The 21,053-nt window shown below is 35.2% G+C and overlaps 1 protein-coding gene across 1 annotated transcript in view; it reads right to left on the reverse strand.

The window, feature by feature from the left end:
• LOC145239860 (serine/threonine-protein kinase RIO2-like) overlaps nucleotides 1-19,000 on the reverse strand; it is a 246,651-nt gene extending 227,651 nt beyond the window's left edge. Inside the window, exons 1-2 of the mRNA XM_080103421.1 lie at nucleotides 18,856-19,000; nucleotides 11,727-11,840 (exon numbers count right to left, since the gene is read on the reverse strand). Of these exons, the coding sequence (XP_079959547.1) occupies nucleotides 11,727-11,840; nucleotides 18,856-18,991 (250 nt within the window). The 5' untranslated portion in view covers nucleotides 18,992-19,000. The remainder of the gene's footprint in view (nucleotides 1-11,726; nucleotides 11,841-18,855) is intronic.
• Nucleotides 19,001-21,053: the final 2,053 nt, after the last annotated feature.

The following is a 21,053-nucleotide window of genomic DNA, read 5'->3' on the forward strand; positions in this document are numbered from 1 at the left end:
GCCCGACATATGCTATACAGTAACAAAACTGTCACAAAAATTATTACGACCGACAATGATGGATTTAAACAGAACTAAACAAGTCCTACGTTATTTAAAAGGAACTAAAGAACAGAAGTTCCACTTATGAGAAGGCTCTTATTTTTTTTTTTGCATGAATATCAGCGGAAAACCCTAGGGGTATATAGATTTCTATATATCAAAATAGTCCTGGACAAGACGTTAAACTGTATCCATTTTATTTGTATTAACACTTTAACCTACTAATACTTTTGCTTAGAAAAAAAAAAAAAATCTTTGTAATTTTCCTTTTTGACATTTGAACACAATTAAAAATGGTGTCTTTAAATGCTAAAATTCTAAGATCCAAATGATTTCTAATTTTTGTTATGTCTAAGTAAATATAAAAATATATATTTATTTTTGAGCAGAACAAACACAAGGGACTTACCCATTATAAAAAATAGGGAGGATGTTGCAATATTTTGGACCTATTAATGGGGTATGATCCCACACAGTTGGACGATTCTATTTATAAACGATGCTAAGAACTGGCGAATCAAATTAATTCACGTTCTGCTACAAACCAATCAGAAACCAGAATTGCTTCATAAATATTAAACCTTTTCTGGAGCAATTTCACATGTTCTTTCCCGGGTTTCGACACGGTAAGAAGATTTTGTTCTGTGGAACTGTCTACTACAAACAAGTCACCTCCCAGGACTTGTGTGTAACAGCGAACCATCTGAAACTGTTCTGAAACTCAAAATGGCTTACACTTCTAGAATTTGTGAATTTTTGTCGTGTCTGTCGAAAGTTTTTAGCAGACAGAAACATACACACACATTTTCGCTTTTATATATATATAGATTTAGAAAACATTACAAGTGTGTGATTATAAAAATATATATTATACCTTTTGAACAAAGTTTCTATCTTGATTCATTTTTGTACTAGAAGATGTTCTAACATTTGAATGAAAAGTGACGTGTTTTGTTCAAATTTTATGGTTTAATATATATATATATAGCAAATTTAGAAAATATGTGACAATTATATATATATATATATATATATAATACGTATGTGTGTTCAGTAATGTCCTATTTTAACGTTGAATTTTTTTTTTTTTTTTTTCAATTAGAACAAAAAAATTGAATAGAAAGTTTATTTTCTAGTGAAGTTTTATCAATTATAGATACTGATACAGAAGTATCAGTAATGAAGTATTCCAGAAAAGGCCAATGGTACTGACCAAAAAAAAGCTGATATAATTGTATACCCACCAATATTGGAAGAAATCAGGATGTGCTTTATTATTTTCAACCTAAAATTTCTCAATAAATAAATCTTTTTATAGCATTGTATGAATGTCATTATGTTTAAATCCATTGATTATTGAAGATTTTGAAGTGATATTTTGGCATGTAACACACGTGACGTCACATGTGTTCTTTCAAGAAAAAATAGCTAGATTGTTTTCTGCTATTATTTTGTTTGCAGTAATATACTAGCTTATAACCAGAAAGGATTTTTTCCTTGGGGGTTTTATTGAAGAACGAGAAAAAAATAGTTGATTAAGTGTCACGTGTGTTACATGGACATAGGGGCTAACTTTATGAAAATTTAATGTAAAAATGATTGACAAAACAGAAAAGATTAGAATTGAATTTTATTTTTTTGTTGTTTAGGGTGTTGTCTTTCAGAAAAACATAACAATGCTAGAAAATATAGTATTTAAAATTCTGATCTTGGACCACTTTCCATGGAATGAGCCCCTCTGGGGCATCTCTGATGTGATCTCTAATGGCATCCCAGTCAGCTTTATTGTAGTACCTTGTTGTTTTGAGCAATGGCTCTTAAACTTGGGGTCGAGAGTTTAGAGTGATGTCTATCATTATCACAGCATGATTAGCATTCTCGAGTGGGCAAGGGATATTTGTTACACAATCCTCAGGAACTGAGGTCAGAAATAGGTCCAGAAGTGAGGCTTGCTGCCGTCAGAGACATGATTGATTAGAGTACAGTTTTGGGTTAAGGGAGAGCGATAAAGAAAATATAAGTAGGTAACGCTATGTTGTAAAATTAGTTTAAAGCATGTGAAGGCCTGGTCGTCTGATTCGAGTTTAGATTCCCTAGTTATGTGGGGAGGGTGTTTTGAATATCAACTTCAAGTCTGTGCATGTGTCTGTCAGAGTCCTTACGATAAAGTGGAAGATAACCAGACATTTTAAAAATGTTAGAGGGGATCAAAGAGTGCAAGTTAGTTTCACTTAGTGTTAAAATATCTGGGGAGTTTGCTAGGAGAAATTATTCTACATCATCTAAGTTAGTTCTAAGTCCACGGATATTTGTAAATGCAAGCCTCAAGGGAGGAGGCAAATCGTTGTTCAAGTGTGTCTGATTTGAACATTATTTTGGATTGAGTTGTCATTTCATTTTATTTCGTCGTTTCAGATTTAGGCTGAGAGGTGCTAGACAAAATGGACGTGCATGGCCACCATCATGTAACACAAGTAGACCATCAGCTGACTCCTTATCCACAGGAATGTGGCCTCGGGAATGCCCACCAGAGATGAGTGCAGGGACCCTTTGCATGCACGACATGACCCTACAAACAGCCAAATATTATTCAACTGATGATAGAGCAGCTCTAAGCACTACCAAAGAGTTAGGGCTCCTTTACTGTCAGTAGGAAACAGCAGTAAGCAACTGTCAAACCGGCACCTTCGAACATGTCCGACAAGAGTGGCCCAGTCCAATCATGTTAGTATACATGGTAAACAAGCACCCCACGAGATACCCAGGTTTAGGAGAAAGGGAATGAGGCGGATGTGGAGGATGGTATTCATTGCCCTAGTCAGGAAACAAGGCTAAGCACTAGGCGTCTCTAGTGAGTCCCTCTGCCCTGGCTAATAGGCAAAGAAGGAGTTCATACCCATTTTTCCTGTGAACATTAGGCCGCGGAGTTTAAACGATGTACTTTCAGATAAAGAGTCTTTGGCCATTGCTATAGGTGGTAGAGAAGGTTTCTTGTAATTATTGAAAGAAACAAGTTTAGTTTTGGCAGCATTGAATGTGACCATATATTTGTCCCCATTCCACTACAGATTGGAGGTTATCCTCTAGTGTTTCTGCCATTTCTTTAGAGATGTGTTCATTTGTTTTCCTGTCATCTGTTATAGAGAGTGGTGTCATCAGCATATATATCCATCTCAGAGACAATTTTGTCAGAAATGTCATTTCTGAATATTAGGAATAATAGAGGTTCTTGAGGCACTCCCGCATTTATATCATATTGTTTAGATGCACGACCGTCGATGATCACCTGGATTTTTCTAAGAAGGATTTTATTATGTTAAGTATTCATCCAGTGATACCGTATGATCTGATTTTCCCGAGAAGACCTTCATGCCATACCCTGTTAAAAGCCTTAGATATATCTAGAGCTACTGCTCTACCCTCCCCTGCTTTGTCCAGTGAATGCTATATACGTTCAGAGATTACAGTTAGGATGTCTGCTGTGGAACGGGCTTGTCTAAATCCATATTGTTGGTCGGTCAGAAGTTTAGCATCTGTAAGGTGATGGACTAGAGCTTGATTAATTATGGACTCAAATATGTTGCCAAAAAGTGGGAGGAGGCTAATGGGGCGATAATTTACTGGGTCAGTTCTTTCGTCAGAATTCTTGAAAACTGGTACCACAGAAGCAGTTTTCCAGCAGTCAGAAAAGCAAGATTCATTAAGGCATTTGTTTTAAAGTTTGGAGAGAACTGGAGCTACTTCGGCGGAGCACCTTTTTAATAGCACAGCCGGGATGAGATCAGGTCCACATGCTTTTGAAGTGTCAAGATTTTTTATGATGCCCCTGAGAAGGGATGATTTTCAGATCGTCTAGTGTGGCGTCTATTTGCAAAGGAAAGTCAGAAAGGAGGTGGTTAGCAGGGTCCAATGTGGAGTTGGAGGAAAACCGACTGGCAAGCATGTTAGCCTTCTCGGTGGCTGAACAAACAACCTAATGATTGTTGGATATTGGGGGAATTGTTGATTGCCCATGTTCGGACGACAATTAGAACGAATCTAAGAATCCAATCTAAGGGAAATAACTCCTACATTTTCAGAGAAGAGTTGTTTTCCCTGGACCGTGGAATGGGATTCTTATATGTAAATACAGGAACGAGAATACTACGAGAGCTGACGAGAAGCGGCACAGTCTGCGATAGGGACAATGGAGGAACGAACGTCGTTCTTCATAGCAGAGACATTTCTAATTTAATCTGTTCCCATCTAAGTATATATTTTTATGTAATCGTTATGTTAATATCCAATAAACGTTAACTGATAACCATTATTTTGTCTCTCCATCAATGTGATTTATTACCATGTTTTTTACTGTTATGAAGGATTCCATTTACCCACGTCATAACACAGTGGTGACAAGGATGAGATTAAAACTTAGCAAATCAAAAACAGACAAGAATCACACGTGCTGAGAAAAGAAAAAAAAAACACTGAGATTTGAAAAAAAAAAAAAAAAAAGGAATTACCCTCGTAAATTGCCAACAAGAACGGAAACTTTCTAACATTTTTTTTCTTTTGTGAACACATGAACAATAAGGAATTAAAAAAAAAAAAAAAAAGAAAGGAAACAAAGAATCTTGAAATTGTTTTTTCTCTCTTTTCGTGAACACAAATAAAAAAAAAATTTAAAAAAAAAAAAGGAATCTTTTGAAATATTTTTCTTTCGGTAACACAAGAGGGAAGAAATAAAAACAGAAACATCTTTTAAAACATTTTTTTTCTCGTGAGCACACGAGAAGCAGCGAAAAATCCTTTTGCAATATTTTTTTTTTGGGGGGGGGGGGCGCGAAAAGGAAAAATAAATAAAAATGTCGATCTCCGCAGAATTACTTAAACAATTCTAAACCAACAAGAAAAATTCAAGCTCAATTAAATCTGATAACGATTTTAACACAAAAATTCCAGTCGTAGGACAACGGAAATTCGTCCAGTATTGAGCTTGCGAATGCAATTACAGAATTTGCTTACGACGCCAATAACGGCTAAGCGTTTGAAGCTTGGTTTTCGCGTTGGAAGGACACCTTTTACCACGAATTCCCCAGTAAGGATGAACATTGGAAAACACATTTGCTGATTCGGAAATTGGGTACCAAAGAAAACGAGATGTTTGTAAATTTTATTTTACCAAAACAACCTTCCAATTTGACATTCATAGAGACTGTCAGTATCTTAACGGACATTTTCGGGGAACAACAGTCCCTATTCAACATCCGATACAACTGCTTCAAGCTGACAAAAAAAGTCAGGATTATGTCACCTATGCTGGCCACGTGAATCGTGAGTGCGAGAGATTTCATCTTCAAACGCTGACTGAAGATCAACTGACATGTTTAATTTTTATAGGAGGTCTTCAGTCACCAAACGATTCAGAGCTACGTTCCTGACTGATGGCAAAGCTTGAATCGAATAAGAAATTGACCGTTCAGGACCTGACAACCGAATGCAACAGGTTGTTGAGCTTAAAGGACACAATGTTAGTCCAACAATCTACACTACCTTTGCAAACGTCTTGCATCATTTCAGATGATAAATATAAAGGCTCGAAAAAGAAACCACCATCCATGGTCTTGTGGTGAATGACACTATGCACGTTTTTGTCACTTCAAAAAACATGAATGCCAAGTGTGTCACAAACGTGGCCACAAAGAAAACTTTTGTCACCTCCTAATTCTCCTAAGGAAAAGTCACCTGCTAAGCAAAAGTACAAAAAGAAAAACCAGCAACGGAGATCAAACACAGTCTCTGCCTCCTTTAAAATTGACTTTAAATCTCACAGGAGATATATCAGTGTCGGATTAAACAAGAGTCCAGTTCGGCTCCAATTTGACGCAGCATCAGACATCACTCTCATCTCACAGAAAACATGGACAAAAATTGGCAAACTAAACTTAATAAAAACCAACCATATTGCCAAAAGTGCATCTGGGAATGATATCAAACTGACTGGGGAATTGAAGTGCTCTGTTTCCTTCCAAAACAAAGTTTTTACTGGAACTTGCTACATGACAGACACTGATCTAAACCTGATCGGTTTGGACTGGATTGAGGAACTCGATCTCTTCACTGTTCCATTGGAATCTGTTTTCAACTCATTTTCCCTGAAGTCAACACAGGACACTGAAAAACATTTTACTCAGACGCTTAAGTCTAAATTCAGTGATGTTTTTCAGGAGGAAAACGAAAGCCACTCTCAAGTTGAAGACGGATAGCAAGCCAGTATTTATGCCTAAACGCCCTGTTTCCTACGCAGCTCTCAACATAGTTGAAAACGAACTGTATCGTCTCCAAAAAGCTGGAGTACTAGAACCGACAAATTATTCCAGATGAGCAACTCCTATTGTTGTGGTCCGAAAAGCAAACAACAAAGTTCGCATATGTGCAGATTATTCCACAGTTGTGAACAATGCACTGGACTCACACCAATATCCCCTGCCAATACCTGAAGATCTTTTTGTCAAGCTCAATGGTGGGACGTGTTTTGCGAAAATTGACCTCTCGGATGCGTTCTTATAAATTGAAGTTGATGAGGACTCCAAGGAGCTCCTCACAATCAACACTCACAAAGAATTATTCCGGTACAATCGTGTTCCGTTCAGGGTCAAAACTGCTCCAGCTGTATTCCAGCAAACCATGGATTCCATGCTGACAGGCATAATGGGAGCCATAGCATTCATCGATGACATCATCATCTCTGGCACATCCCAGAACAAACTCCTTCAACAGCTGATTGCAGTACTCGACAGGATCCAACGATACGATATATGAGCTGAAAAATGCCAATTCTACCAGACATCAATAAAGTATCTGGGTTTCATCTTTGACAAAACAGGTCGACGACGTGATCCAGAGAATATTTCAGCCATAAAAAACATGCCAGCTCCAACAGACATCAAACCCTTCCTTGGGTTGGTGAGCTGTTACAGCTCATTTTTGCTGGAGTTACACCACATCCGAACTCCTCTAAATAACCTTCTGAAGAAAGAGGTCACCAGAATGCAAGGCTGCCTTTGCCAAAATCAAAGCTTCACTCTCTTCAGAGCTTCTCGTGACTCATTTTAATCCATCCTCGGACATTGTGGTTTCCGATGCTTCTGACTAAGGCGTTGGAGCCGTGATCTCTCACATTTTTCCTGATGGCAGTCAGAAAGCTATCGCCCATGCATCCAGGTCACTGATACCTGCAGAAAGGAATTACGGCCAAATCAAAAAAGAAGCTTTGGCAATAATTTTTGCCGTGAAGAAATTTCATAAAATGATTTATGGGCATCACTTCACCTTGGTCACAGACCATAAACCTTTGGTGAGCATTTTTGGTTCCAAGAAGGGTATTCCAGTGTATACTGCTAATCGACTTCAGCGATGGGCTACCACATTACTGGACTACAACTTTTCTATAAAGTACCTCTCTACTAATTCGATCGGACATGCAGATGCCCTGTCAAGACTTATTAGTACACATCAGAGACTACCAGAAGACTGTTCTTGCAGCGATATCACTGGAGCCAGAAATCTCACTCACAGCTACCATACGGGAACTACCGGTCACTGCTGATATGATTAAAGAAGCCAAAGTTTCTGACACTCTACTTCAAGAAGTCACCTGCTATCACCACACCAAGTGGCCAAAAGTATCCCCAAACAACCTGTTATTACCTTTCTTCCAACGGAAATCTTTCATATCTGAAGTTGATGGTATACTTTTCCTTGCTGAACAGGTCATCATTCTCTCATCACTGCAAAACAGGGTCTTAAAGCAATTCCATTTCGGACACCAAGGCACCAGTCGAATGAAAGCATTAGCACGCGGTTATATTTATTGGCTAAATATGAACAAGCAATTAGAAGATCTTGCACGCACTTGCAGTAAATGTCAGCTAGCAGCTAAATCTCCTTGGAAGTCTGTACTTTCTTGATGGCCTGTTCCAGATTCTCTTTGGTCACACCTCCACATAGATTTTGCAGGACCCACCGATGGACAATTTTTTCTCCTTGTTATAGACGCCTACAGCAAATGGTCCGAAATATTTCAAATGAACCACATCACTTCTGAGGAAACAATTTCCAAACTTCAGAAGATTTTCAGCAGGTTCGGCATTCCTGAGACTTTGGTCTCTGACAACGGCACCGCTTTTAGCTCAGCCAATTTCTCCACCTTCTGCGAACAAAATGGTATCAACCACATTCTCACAGCACCGTTCCACACACAATCGAACAGTCAAGTTGAACGACTTGTGGATACCTTTAAAAGAGCCCTTTTAAAACTCAGGGGAGAAGGGTCACCATCGGAAATTCTGGAAACATTCTTGACATACCCCAACCCTAACATACCAAACAGTACCTCACCAGCCAAATGCTTGATGAATCGGAAAATCTGATTACACATTTATGTACTACATCCAAAACCACATCATCCCATCAAGAGAAATACAAAAATGGAACGGCAGTACAACCGCCATCATGGTTTTGTCCAAAGAACATTCTCTTCAGGTCAACAAGTCCTAGCAAAGGATTACCGCAACAACAAAGACTCATGGACTCAAGGTTACATTATACAAAGAACTGAAAATGTAACGTACAAGGTAAAAGTCCAAGATTCAATTTGGGTTCGAGACGCTAACCAACTATGACCATCACATCTTCCAGACAAAGTACAACAAGATCCTTCTATTCCTCTAAACATCTTGTTGGACACCTTCAACTTGCCTGTGCTTCAATTACAATTTTGAACCACTCTGGTCTCATTTGCGCACTGTTCAGCAGGAAGAGAAAAGATATTTCGCCATGGGCATCTCTGATGAGATCCCTGATGGCTTCCCAGTCAGCCTTTTTATAATATCTCATTGTTTTGAGCAATGGCTCTTCAGTTTTGGCTCTAGAGTTTAGGGTGATTTTATCCATATCATCAGCATTCCCAAGTGGGCTGTGGGCATTCGTTACACAATCATTACTGTGGTCAGAAACAGATCTAGAAGTGATATGTGTTCTTGCTGGTCTGGGAAACGGGTTGGAAACGTAACCATCTGTGATTGGGAATGAGATATAGAGAAGCTATGTGTTGTGCATCTGTGTAATTAGAGAATCCAAGCCAGTTGCTGTGGTGGACATTGAAGTCACCAAATGCATGCACTTGTGCGCTAGTGTCGAAGGAAAGTGCTGTATCTATGCTGTCAGATACTTTGTTTATTAGGGTACAGTCCTGGGTCGAGGCAGAGCGGTAGAGAAAATAAAAGTAACTAATGTTATGTTGCATGTTAAGTCTAAAGCACACAAAGGCTTGAGCGTCCGATTCTAGTTTTGTTTCTCTAGTCAAGGGGAGGGTGTTTCGAATATAGAATCCAAGGCCGTGCATATATCTGTCAGTGTCCTTACGGCAAAGTGGGAGATATCCAGGCATGTTAAAGTAGTTAGAGGGGATGGAGGAGTGTAGGTTAGTCTCACTTAGTGCTAAGATATCCAGGGTGTTTGTTAGGAGAAATGCTTCAACATCATCAAAATTTGTTCTAAGCCCATGGATGTTCGTAAATGTAAGCCTCAAGGGAGGACGCAAGTTGGTTTTGAGTTTAGGCCTGGTTTAAGCATAATTTTTGTTGTACTGTCTTTTTTTTTTTTTTTTTTTTAAGTTTCAGTTTAGGTAAGGGGTGCTGAACACCAGACATGCAATACAAGTAGACCATCAGCTGACCTTTCATCTACTAGGATTGTGGCTTCAGGAAACCTCACTGGGGATGAGTGCAGGGCCCCTTTCCATGCGCGACATGGCACTACAAACATTCCAATATTATACAACTGTTGATCGAGCAGCCACTCTAAGTGCTACCAAAGAGTCAGGGACCTGTACTACCAGTCAGAACCAGCAGCCAGGAACTGTCAATCCGGTACTCTCAACCCATCAGATGAAGGTCAACCCAATCCAATAGCATTGGCATTATGGCATTCAGGCACTCCCAAGTGTCCAGTTTAGAGAGATGGTATGTGTCAGGAGTGGGGAAAATGGTGTTCATTGCCCTAGTCACGAAACAAGATTGACCACTGAGTGTTTCTGTCAAACCCTGTGATAGTACCTCTGTGCCTGGCTAATAGGCAGAGAAGGAGTATGGAAGCCGGGCGATAGACAGTGCCTATCTACTCCTTAAGCAGTTTAGGTTTGCAGACCGGTAATTTGTTTGAGTCATCAGCTCTAGGAAGGTTGTCATCCAAGACTGGAGAGGCCTCTCTCCCCTTAGGTTTAGCTTCAGAGTTTTTCTTCTCCTAGACGGATGACTTGGGAAGATCTACAGGTTCATCAGCACTGAGAGGGTTTGCCCCGAGCCTGGGTCCTAATCCAGGTATTTCTGCGACCCTGCGTAGGTAGTTAATGTTACTGGGTTAGTTTGTAAAGTTTAGATATCTAATGAAAAATTACCCTCCTAAAAGTGATTAAGGGACATTGCTATTTCATTGTTACTGGAGGAGGGAGTGAGTAAAAGTTCATGCAGTGGTGCAACTATATTTGTAACAGGTTTGTTGGAAAGAAGTTAATATATGGTTTAATATTTTTCCTTTAAACTTTTTATTTTTTATTTATATGCTGGCTTAGGAATAGGATAACTTGTTAAAGTATGGCTTGATATTAACAATTAACTAAAAATTTGTTGTCCAAACTCTGAATATTTTAGATGGCAGGAGGGTTAAGATGTATATCCAATGTAGATACCAGTAACATCATTTTTGATATGAAGTACAATACAGTACAGGTATAATTGAAAGTAAATTATAAGCTATGGTGTATTCAGTATGTATAATTAAGTAAATAAATATATGGGCAGATTTCATTACATATAGTTCTTTTAATTGCTAAAGTTTCAGAAAATGAAAATCCGCCTTACAATGAATATGATATTGTAATTATGTATCACCATGCGGAAAAAACTTATTTTGCATTAATTTGGATTTGATGAAGTAATTTGAAAACTGATTAATTAACAATAAAAATACAGCATTAATACATTATTAAAATACAAGGATGTAGTTAAGTATACAGTTAGGACGATTTAAAATGAGGTGCAGGCGAGATATAGGCAGAGTTTTGAGGGGTTACTTTTTCTTGGGCGACAGATTTTAATTTGTAGACATTTAAAACATTGAAAGGGGAAAAAAAAATAATTAATAAAAATGATGAACGAAATCTGGATTATGGTATCTATAGTTATAGCATATGTACATCTGTAAAAGAAATGATACCAGTTAAGAATCTTCTAGGAGTGATGTGGGGCAAGTGGGAGGATTTGGTGGATAGAGGGTAAAAGTGTTTGCTACCATCTTTATTGAAATACGTATTGGCGAGGCATTTTGTTCAGTAGAAATAATTTTTAAATAGTAATGAAATGTACACAGTTTTGTAAAACACATTTTAGGAAGTGCGATAAGTGGTAAGAGTGAAAGGTTTGTTTTGGAAGTATTTGTTCAAGTTCCTATTGAAATGGCAAGAAAAAAAGGAAGATTATTTTACATATAAGATAATGATATAATACACAAAAAAAAATAATTACATCAAGATATAGCAGACTAGCACTTAAACAGGTCTACTTTTTTGTAGAAACAAAATTAAAAACTCTAAGAAACTTAAGAGAAAGTTCTTAAAATGTTTTAAATTTTTTTTAGATTACCTGATTCTTTTCCTACACCAATTTGGTTTCCAAGTGAAGCAATTGTATTTCGACTGACAAAAACTTTTAAGGCCAAATAATCGTAACCAGAGTTTGTGAGGCGATAACCTTCACCTGAAAGAAAAATTGAACATAATTAAAACAAATCCGTTCTGTTTTTGTTGTAACTAAAGAAATGGTCATAAGTTGCTATATGAGCTCCTTATGGTTTAATGTCTTCTTAATTTCATTAAAAAAAATGCTAACCAAAATCATCCTCAACAAGCATAAGCAGCAACAGAATGATTACAAAGAAAAATATTATCAGAAAATGAAACAAATCATTTAGATTTATTTACATATTTATTCAATTGGAAAAACTTTTTCTAACAATTACTAGATATCTTGTTTAAGTTGTAAATATAAAACAGCAAAATCTTGCTACAAATATTGAAATGATTTTTCTTTCAATTTGCACACATAAAGCAAAAGAGAAAATTGTAATCTGGAGGAAAATGAGGAGGTATTTTGCCTTTTTTAAAATCTGAAAAATTTACCTTTATTTTATACGAACTGAAAAAGATTTACCTAAGATTGGCTTTGGTAAGTTGAGATGCATATCTGAGGAGAAACCTGAAATAAAACTTCTTTCATTTTCAAATGGAATACGATTCTTTTTTTGCACAGGTATTTAACATTATTTATTGTATGTAACATAACTGCATGGATTTAACACGCGCTATATTTCCCTTGTACTTTTGTTTCAGTTAAAACAGGTTTTCAGTCTTCTTTTTTAATAAAGATTATTGAAAACACTTCTTGTAATCTTTTTAAGTAATGAACTGTGCATCACCAAAACAATATTGAAAGCACTATAAGACAAAACTTCAAAAACATTTAGTACAATGTGAAGGTTAGCAAGGTGTGGCTCAATTGTCAACAAAAACTGTACGTTCGACCAGGCACATCAATCGTGACATGCCTATAACACACTACCGAACCATGCTGTGGTAAAAACTACATATATAACTTTACTGATCCAGACAACCCTACTATCTACACAAATCATGTGGAATGTAGCTGGAGCTTTTGTAAAGTTAAATTCAGAGCCATGAGAAGGACTAACAATGCAAACTTTGATAGTCATTTGCAAGAATTCCTGTGGAGGCGGTGAAGAAAAGCCATGTATTTTGAGAATATTATGTATTTATTATAATTTATCGAATAATTTTTTTATAAGATATTTCAGGGTATATTTGTGCAAAGGAGAGTTAAATTCTTTGTGTCCCTAATAGTTTCAAGATGCTGGATTTTTTTTTCAACTTTCATTCATTCAGATAGTTTCTCATTTAGAGGAGAAAGAGCTTTTCAACTTAGCTCTTTTGGGAAGGTTATTCAACCTTGAGCGAGAGCCCAAAGCTTCAACGGCCAGCAAGCAAGTTTGTTTTTCATTTGCAAAACATAATAGTTATTAGAGAACCCTAATTCCGACCACCATCTCTTTGAAATTAGCATTTCCGCCTCTATTATTTGGCAATTACTAGTGTTGGGACGATTCCTAAATTTTTTCAAATTCCAGGAAAATGTTGATAAACAATTCCGATACCAAGTACGATTCCAATTCCTGTAAAATTGTTGTTTTGAAATATACCATTATATAATCGAAAGTTTTTGGGTAGCGAAAAAATTTGGTACAGCGAAAAAGTGATAATTAAGGGAATTTTGAAAACGATTTTATTTTTTTCGTAAAATTTCTTTCATTCAAAACAAATATTTTAACCATGAATTAAACATGCACCATGAAATTAACAATCAATTTCAGGAGTTATTTTATATATTAAAAAATATTAAGAAAAAGGGTGGATGTACACAAATGCTACCCCTGTAGCGAAATACGCATCGGCTCCGATGTTGTAAGTTGTCTGACTGAGAGAGAAGTTATTTTTACAAGGAGAGAATTTTTGTGTGTGTGACCTAGTTTTTTTTTTTTTTTTTTTAATTTATTTTGGCTGGAAATTTGAGCATGATTTTTGTTATGATTTTATCTGTTTTTCTCAGTAGTTTTCTCGTTGAGTAGTTTTTATTTTATTCAAGAAAATAAAAGATACTCGTACACTTATTGAGCCGTGCTGAAATAATGACATTATTTAGAAAGCCATTCTTAACATGGGGACGGGAGGGTGTTGTGTATCTATTCTGTACTTTCACCTAGCAATTTAATAAGAACAGGTATCGTAAAACTTTAATTGAAAGTACTATTTAAAAATAGCGCGGATCAATAAGTGTACTAGCACCAAATAACATTTCACTGACATTCCATGAGAGGTACGTACACACTAAAGCTTTTTGTTTATCGCCACAAGTGCTAATTTTGACTTTCACCAATTTTCCTTCAAAAAAACAATTAGAAACTCTTCAAACATTAAAAAAAAAAAAATAATGGTAACATAAGTGCATAAGCATCAAATTTTTTTGTCGTTTTGCTTTACTTTCATTTTGTCTGTTAAATCCGGCAAAAAAAAAAATAAATAAATAAAAATAAAAGAATACAAAAACAATAATAAGAAAAGGGTATCATAAAACTTTAATTAAACTTGAAAATAATATTTAAAAATAGCGTGGATTCCATTTTGACTTTCAACAATTTCCCTGTTAATAATTACATAAACTCCGGAAAAAAAAATAAATAAATAAAATAAAAATAAAAAAATCCATTAAAAAAACAGATAAAAATCATAAGAACAAAAATCGGTGAATCTTAGATAAGTAGGCCCGGGCCAGACGAGCCTCGTTCTGACATTCGGAAAATTTAGGTTAACAACCGGTGAAGCTACCAAAAAGTAACCCTTTTGAATGAAGATATTTTTAAAATTAATTTCTTAATTTTACTTAAAAACAAAATGTAAACACATATAAACAAAATATTTTCAAAAATAATTTCTTAATTTTAAATAAAAATTGATTATAAAGAATCTTTTTTTTAAATGATTATTGAAAAATATCACAAAGTGTTTACAAAGCTGGTTCTTTGGGATAAAACGAAAAAAGCTTTAGTGTTTTTACTATTTTAAAGAGCTTTTTTTTTTTAAGTTTGAAACACAAGTAGTGGCTAGTTAACTTAGAAAACAAGTGCGCATGGCGGAAATTCTTCAGGGTTTAAATGTATTGTAATGCTTTTATGGTGGTCGAAAAACGTTTTTCAGCCGTCATATTACTTCCTATTTACTTACCTCCCCACGAGGGCATAGTTAGACACAAGGTCAGTTTTTAATGTACAGAAGCATTTATTACTAAAAAACGAAATAGTGAAATATAAAAGCAAGTTAAGCTAAAAAAAAAAAAAAAATTTTTAATTCAAAGAATTAAAGAAAAAATTCAAAGAAATTTTGAAATACGTTAAGATAAAGATTACCTTTAAAGTAGTTAATAAAATTCTTGTACCTCATATTAAATGTTATGAAAAGTTCTATGAGGTTTTTATCACAAATTTTTGAGAGCATTAATCTCACCGAACAAACAGTTCAACTTAAAAATGAGAATTATAATGAAAGAACCGTAAGTATAAAGTATTTTTTAACGATGTGATTCCAATTCCCACAAAAATACACGATTCTTATGATTAATGATTCCGATTAATCATCCCACCACTAGCAATTACCCTTTTCTATTCCCTTTCTCTTTTTTTTTTCTAAATCTTTTCTTTCCCTCTCTCCTACTTTGCTCCAAAGAAACTTTATTATCGAACTATGCCAGAGGTCTTGCCATCTTTCCAGTTAATTATCACCTGCAAGATGGCTTGTTACTTAACATAAACCACATGGTCTTCTGCTGATGTCTTTATGGATGTCAAGCCAGACTTGGAAATGTCGACTTTACTTTGCTGAGAAATTACCTTTTTTTTTTTATATATCATATCGCAACAAAAACATTCATCTTTTTCTTCAAAATCTGAGCTTTCTTAAACCTTGTGTCAAACACCCCACTTAGCCCTTAAGTAAGGTAAATTAGTTGGTTGATTGTTTTGCTTTATGACATATCAACCTTTTTTGTTATTTAATGCCAGCACCAGTAACTCTGAGGAGTTTATGCTTCAAGTTCTTATAGTTATATCTCCAAATATTTTTTCGGCAGTTTGTTTAGTGGCAAATGTCAGGATTTATTCATACTAGGATGTTTGCTGTATTTTGTTTGTGATTTAATCTTTATATAATGCTGATGCTTTGTTTTCTATGTGCATTTAGAGATTTTGTAACTTTTCATATTGATGGTAAAGAAATTAGATTTTGCTGTATATTCCAATTTTTTTAAGGACATCTATGATCATTTGGGGATTTTTTTTTTAAGTATTTTTTAAATTTTTGTTTATTAAAATATTTTCCTCGTAGAGAGTTTTTATTTTTACAAACATCAAATATGTTTTATAATTAGTATATATCCACATTGACACTTTGGTTGTTGTTCTTGTTTTAATAAATAATTATGGATGCCTTGTGGAGTCAATTTAATATTACTTGTCTTCTGTTTGTTTTATTTTCCTGTCTCCATTTTTACTGTTACCCATCTGACCACCTCTCCCACTAAATATTTTGTTAAAAACCTCTGGTCTGCTTCAAGAAAATATGAAATGGCCGAAATGGCCACACAAAACAAACAGCAGCAGTGTGGGACAAACTCTGATATTAAATAAAACAGGTAAACCCTAAAAAACACTGACAATCATAGAAGTGGTATTAAGTAGCAATCTAAGGGAAGTAACTCATGCTTGAGAAATAGGGAAAGGTTTACAAATAGTGAAATTTGTTAATTCAATCATGTTGCTTCTTTTATGTTATCCATGTTCCTTGTTCAATGTTTAAAAATTACAAGATTTGATTGTATGTAGATTGCATTAGGTTCAGTAAATTGAAGGGACACAACAGAAGTAAATTGATAATTCAAGGGTCATAACCGAATCTCTTACATTTTAAAACATTGTGAAACTTAAAGGCCGTGTGTGGGACGGGGTAGGTATCATTTCAAGATATTTTTAGTATTTTTATTTCTGTAAACTTTTTTGTGTAATTTTGTTTTTTTAAATCAAAATATAGCACAAGTTTTTTTATTTACTAATTGTTATTTGTCAACTTCACTGCCTAAAAGTTCAAAACTGTTTGAATTATGCATCAGTAGTTGAAAATTTATAAAAATTGAAAGTATTTTTCATTTTTCTGTAATAATCCTTAAAAACTTTTTTAAATAAAAAAAGTTGGCTACAAGATATACCTCTAGGATTTCAAAAAATTCAGTCATTTCTTCACCATTTATTTTTTAAGCTATTCTTATGAGACTTGATAGTCTTATGGAAAAATGTGCGCTCTTTCTGGTTATCAACTGAAATTTTATGTATGAATTATAAATTGTGTAAATTTCAAAGCTTGCCATATAGTATTTTCTTGGATAGGCTCATGATCTGCTCATCAGAAACAAATGATGGTGGCCTCACTGAGGATTAATACAAAATTTTTGTGTTAGGTGTGTGGCAAGAGATGTTTAGAATTTGTCTCAGTTTTTGTTGTTGGAAGTGCTCCTGGGTTTTTACATGGTTTCCATTTATATAGAAATGTGGATAAAACTACTGACTACGATTATAGTAGCCATCATTAGTGTATGATTATTGAACAGTTTAATTAACCAAAGGTGAAATAGGCTGGCCTGATCTTTTTCTCTACATATTTCTTACATGTAGGAGTAGATGCTAAAATACTTCCTAAACTGATGCACTTCCTCTAGTGATTATTTGCAATGGTGTCAGTGTTTGGGAGCAGAATGTTGGAAGAGTGTCTTGATCTTGTTTGTATTCACTTGTATGCCAAAATGCTCATAGTCTATATTGTGTGTATCCGTTAACATCTGGAAGTTCTCTACAATCTGACACGTGGTGGCATTCCATATACTGGAAAAATCCAAATTTGGAGATGCGAAATATGAAGATAAAAATTGCCATGTTTTCTGAATGTGAAATTCAATCAAATAGAATCAAATGATGTGAGATTGTACTACACCTTAGGTTAGCAGTTTAAAGATAATTACAAATATTTAAAAAGAATTACAAATAGCTATCAGTAGAAAGGATTTTTTATTCATTCAAGTAAAAAAAAAATTTCTTTAAAACCATTTTGACAAAATTTTCAATTTCTCTATTTGAGAAGAAAATACATGTAAAATGTTATTTTAAAATGGAGGTTCCAACAGTAATGCCTCCTATTTTTTATTCCACTTGAATAGATCAGAGGGATTGCAAATTGCATTGTTATGACTAAACTTATGCATTTATAACCTGAAAGTTTCATTTCTCTGTTGCAGATATTAATGGTATATGACTAAGAAAACAATCCCCGTTATGGAAGCAGATAAGAGTCACAATTCCTCCATGTTGAAAAAAAATTAAACCAACATTCCCTCATGCCTTTGAATATTTACAAACTGGATGCAGTTGATGTCAGCACAGTTAAGAGATGGGTTTGTCAATTTCAAGGAGACAACAGATGTGAGTCATAAAAGTCCAGAATGTGCTGAGTCAAAAGAAGCTGACAAAAATGCATTGAGAATGGTAGTGACTGTAGAAAAATAAAGTCTGATGCTCAAAAGGTCACAAATTTATTGGTACTATTCCCATCTTTGCAGCTTTTTTGCAGTTTTTGAGTACAAAAATAAGAGACCTTGCTTTTGGAACGCCCGCTTGTATGTTGCCACCTCCAACTAAGGAAAAGTAGTTTCAAATTAAATGACCAAACTAATCAAGAAATAAATATCTAGTGTGTATTTATTTGCTTCCCACTGAGCAAATTAGGCACAAGTCCATTTTTTAATGTGGAGAGAGAGGGAGGGAAAAAGGGGACCAGCTCCCGATAGGTGGGAAATGGGAGCTGGATAGTGACACCTGGTATGAAGGGTTGCCCCTACATTGACCAAGGTTTGATATGTGGGGTTACCCCCACATATGGTCTTTGCTTGCAGTATCTGTCGAAACAGATACTACACTTTCATCTTGTCGCCCAGGCCACGGAGGGCGGGGTGCAGTGCTTTCAATCCTGGACCATGGGAACAAGAGGTTGACCACCAAATCAAGGGGTACAGCAATAGAACATGATTTTTATATTTTCTCACTTACATCCTTTTCCTCGCTCATAGCATATCAAACGGTGTTGACATAAATCCCGTAATATCTTGTAACATCCGCCATGATGAAGTTGAGCAATGGAAGCTATTAAAGGTGCAGGAACAATTTCATGATTTTTCATTCCCATTTCAACCTGATGAGAGAAAAATTAAACGACGGTAAAATAAAAATAAAACATCAAGTTAAAAGAAGACAAATAGTGTGATTATAAATGAAGTAAATAATAAGCAAATCTCTTAGAAAATGATGTAATTAGACGCTTTACCTTTTTTGATAATAAACAATATCACAAGTTTTTTTTATACGCGCATATTTTTGTCTATTTTTCAAACAAGGCCAGTTTGCTCATTGATACAATATGACCACAGTGACAAATTTCAAATTAGATGAAGCATTTAAATCAAGCCACACTACTATTGTATAAATCATCCACAAACTCACCTTTAAAAATTAAGTGCAACTTGGTTTCAATTGTAATATAGAGACTGTTGGAATATCTTGCTAATTTTATCCAAATTTTAAATCAATTGGTGATCTTAATTCTATTTCTGATCTTTAAATAAAATTTGAATTTAACTTGATTCTAATGTCTTAAAAATGAAAGTTTCATCCAATGCTCGATTTGCTGACCACCATATTTTTTTTATTGTCTGACATCAAAAACGTTTCCAAAATGTTATTTGACATCAAAAATGTTTCAAAAATGTTATTTGACATCAAATAAAAACTTTGAAGGCCATCGTTACGTCTAAAAAATCTTTTTATATAAATATTTTCAAGATAAACCAAATTTTGAAAAATTAGATTTACATCAAGGGAAGAGAGTCGGAACCAATTTTAAAACATACATTGTCATCACATGCAGCAGTATGACTACCATCAAGTCAACTCACCACCAAAGGGCTCATCTATATATATAAAAAGCAAAATGTGTGTGACCATTTCGTGTATGTCTTACAAAAGGCTTCTTACGCACGCACTCCCGGGGTCGTTACTATCGCTTAAAACTGTGTATACAGGTCCTATATCATAATATCTAGGAATTAGGAAAGCGTGTAGCGTATAGATTTATTTACGTCGATTTTTACAAAATTATTGTTATTTTGGCTTCTCGCGTGTTGATTGGGCTTTTTAGTATAAATAAAATGAAACTAAACTCAAACAGACGTGTTCGCGGCAATGCGCCGGGAACAGACGCTTACGCTGCGTGACTTGTATTTGACCTTCTTAATTAGGTCAAATGGAAGCAGCAAAGTTAACTTTTATTACGCACGCCTGTTTTTATAGTTATAGTTAGATAAATAAATTAAAATACGTCTACGCTGTGTGTCGCGGTGGCCCAATGGTAACATCGCACGTTTTTTTTTTTTTCACACATTAATTTCCAACTCAAGGGTACGGGTTCGATTTTCATACTCACCTACCAAAACATTTTTTTATTATTATTTAAACCCCCCCCTCCCCCCGGAGTTTTGATTTACCTCAAGACTCCCGGGCATCGCCGGGTACCCTCCCGCTAGTCTATATATATAAAAGCGAAAATGTATGTATGTATGTATGTCTGCTAAAAACTTTTGACCGACGGAACAAAAATTCATAAATTTGGTATCACCCTCTGGACCACCAATATCGACAAATTAGCCCAAAAGAACAATCAGAAGTGCGCCAACTGATCGACTTTCTACAGGGAGGGGGGCCCAAAAAAAGTGACATTTTAATGATATTTATACGTAATTTAATAAAATCTGAGTCATGTCATGTGACCCTGACGTAAGCAAGCTGTAATGGCCATATGTATATAAAAACATTGTTGTTATCGGTAAAAAAAAAAAAAATGTAACCCCAATAAAAATTAAACTATAAATTTCTACGCTATGACAACGTTACCAAAGTTATTAGCAAGTTACAAATAGTAAAATCCGAGACTTAAACCAAAAATAATACGCAAAAATGATATGTAAATAAAAAAAAATTATGCTTAAAAATATTAGGCTTGTCCCGTGGGGAGGCATTGTAAATAGGAACACTATGACCTAATTCTATTGAGAGGGAGGAAGGTGGGAGGCAGGAAGTGGGAGGCATATTACGAGTTAATCAACCTATTTTAATATAATACGAAATGAGAATTAATGGATTTGGTGATATATATATGCGTGATTACACACATATACATATTCCCCCATTTACGT

This window comes from Euprymna scolopes, chromosome 19 (assembly GCF_053919585.1).
Source record: "Euprymna scolopes isolate OS-2025 chromosome 19, ASM5391958v1, whole genome shotgun sequence".
NCBI lineage: Eukaryota > Metazoa > Mollusca > Cephalopoda > Sepiida > Sepiolidae > Euprymna > Euprymna scolopes.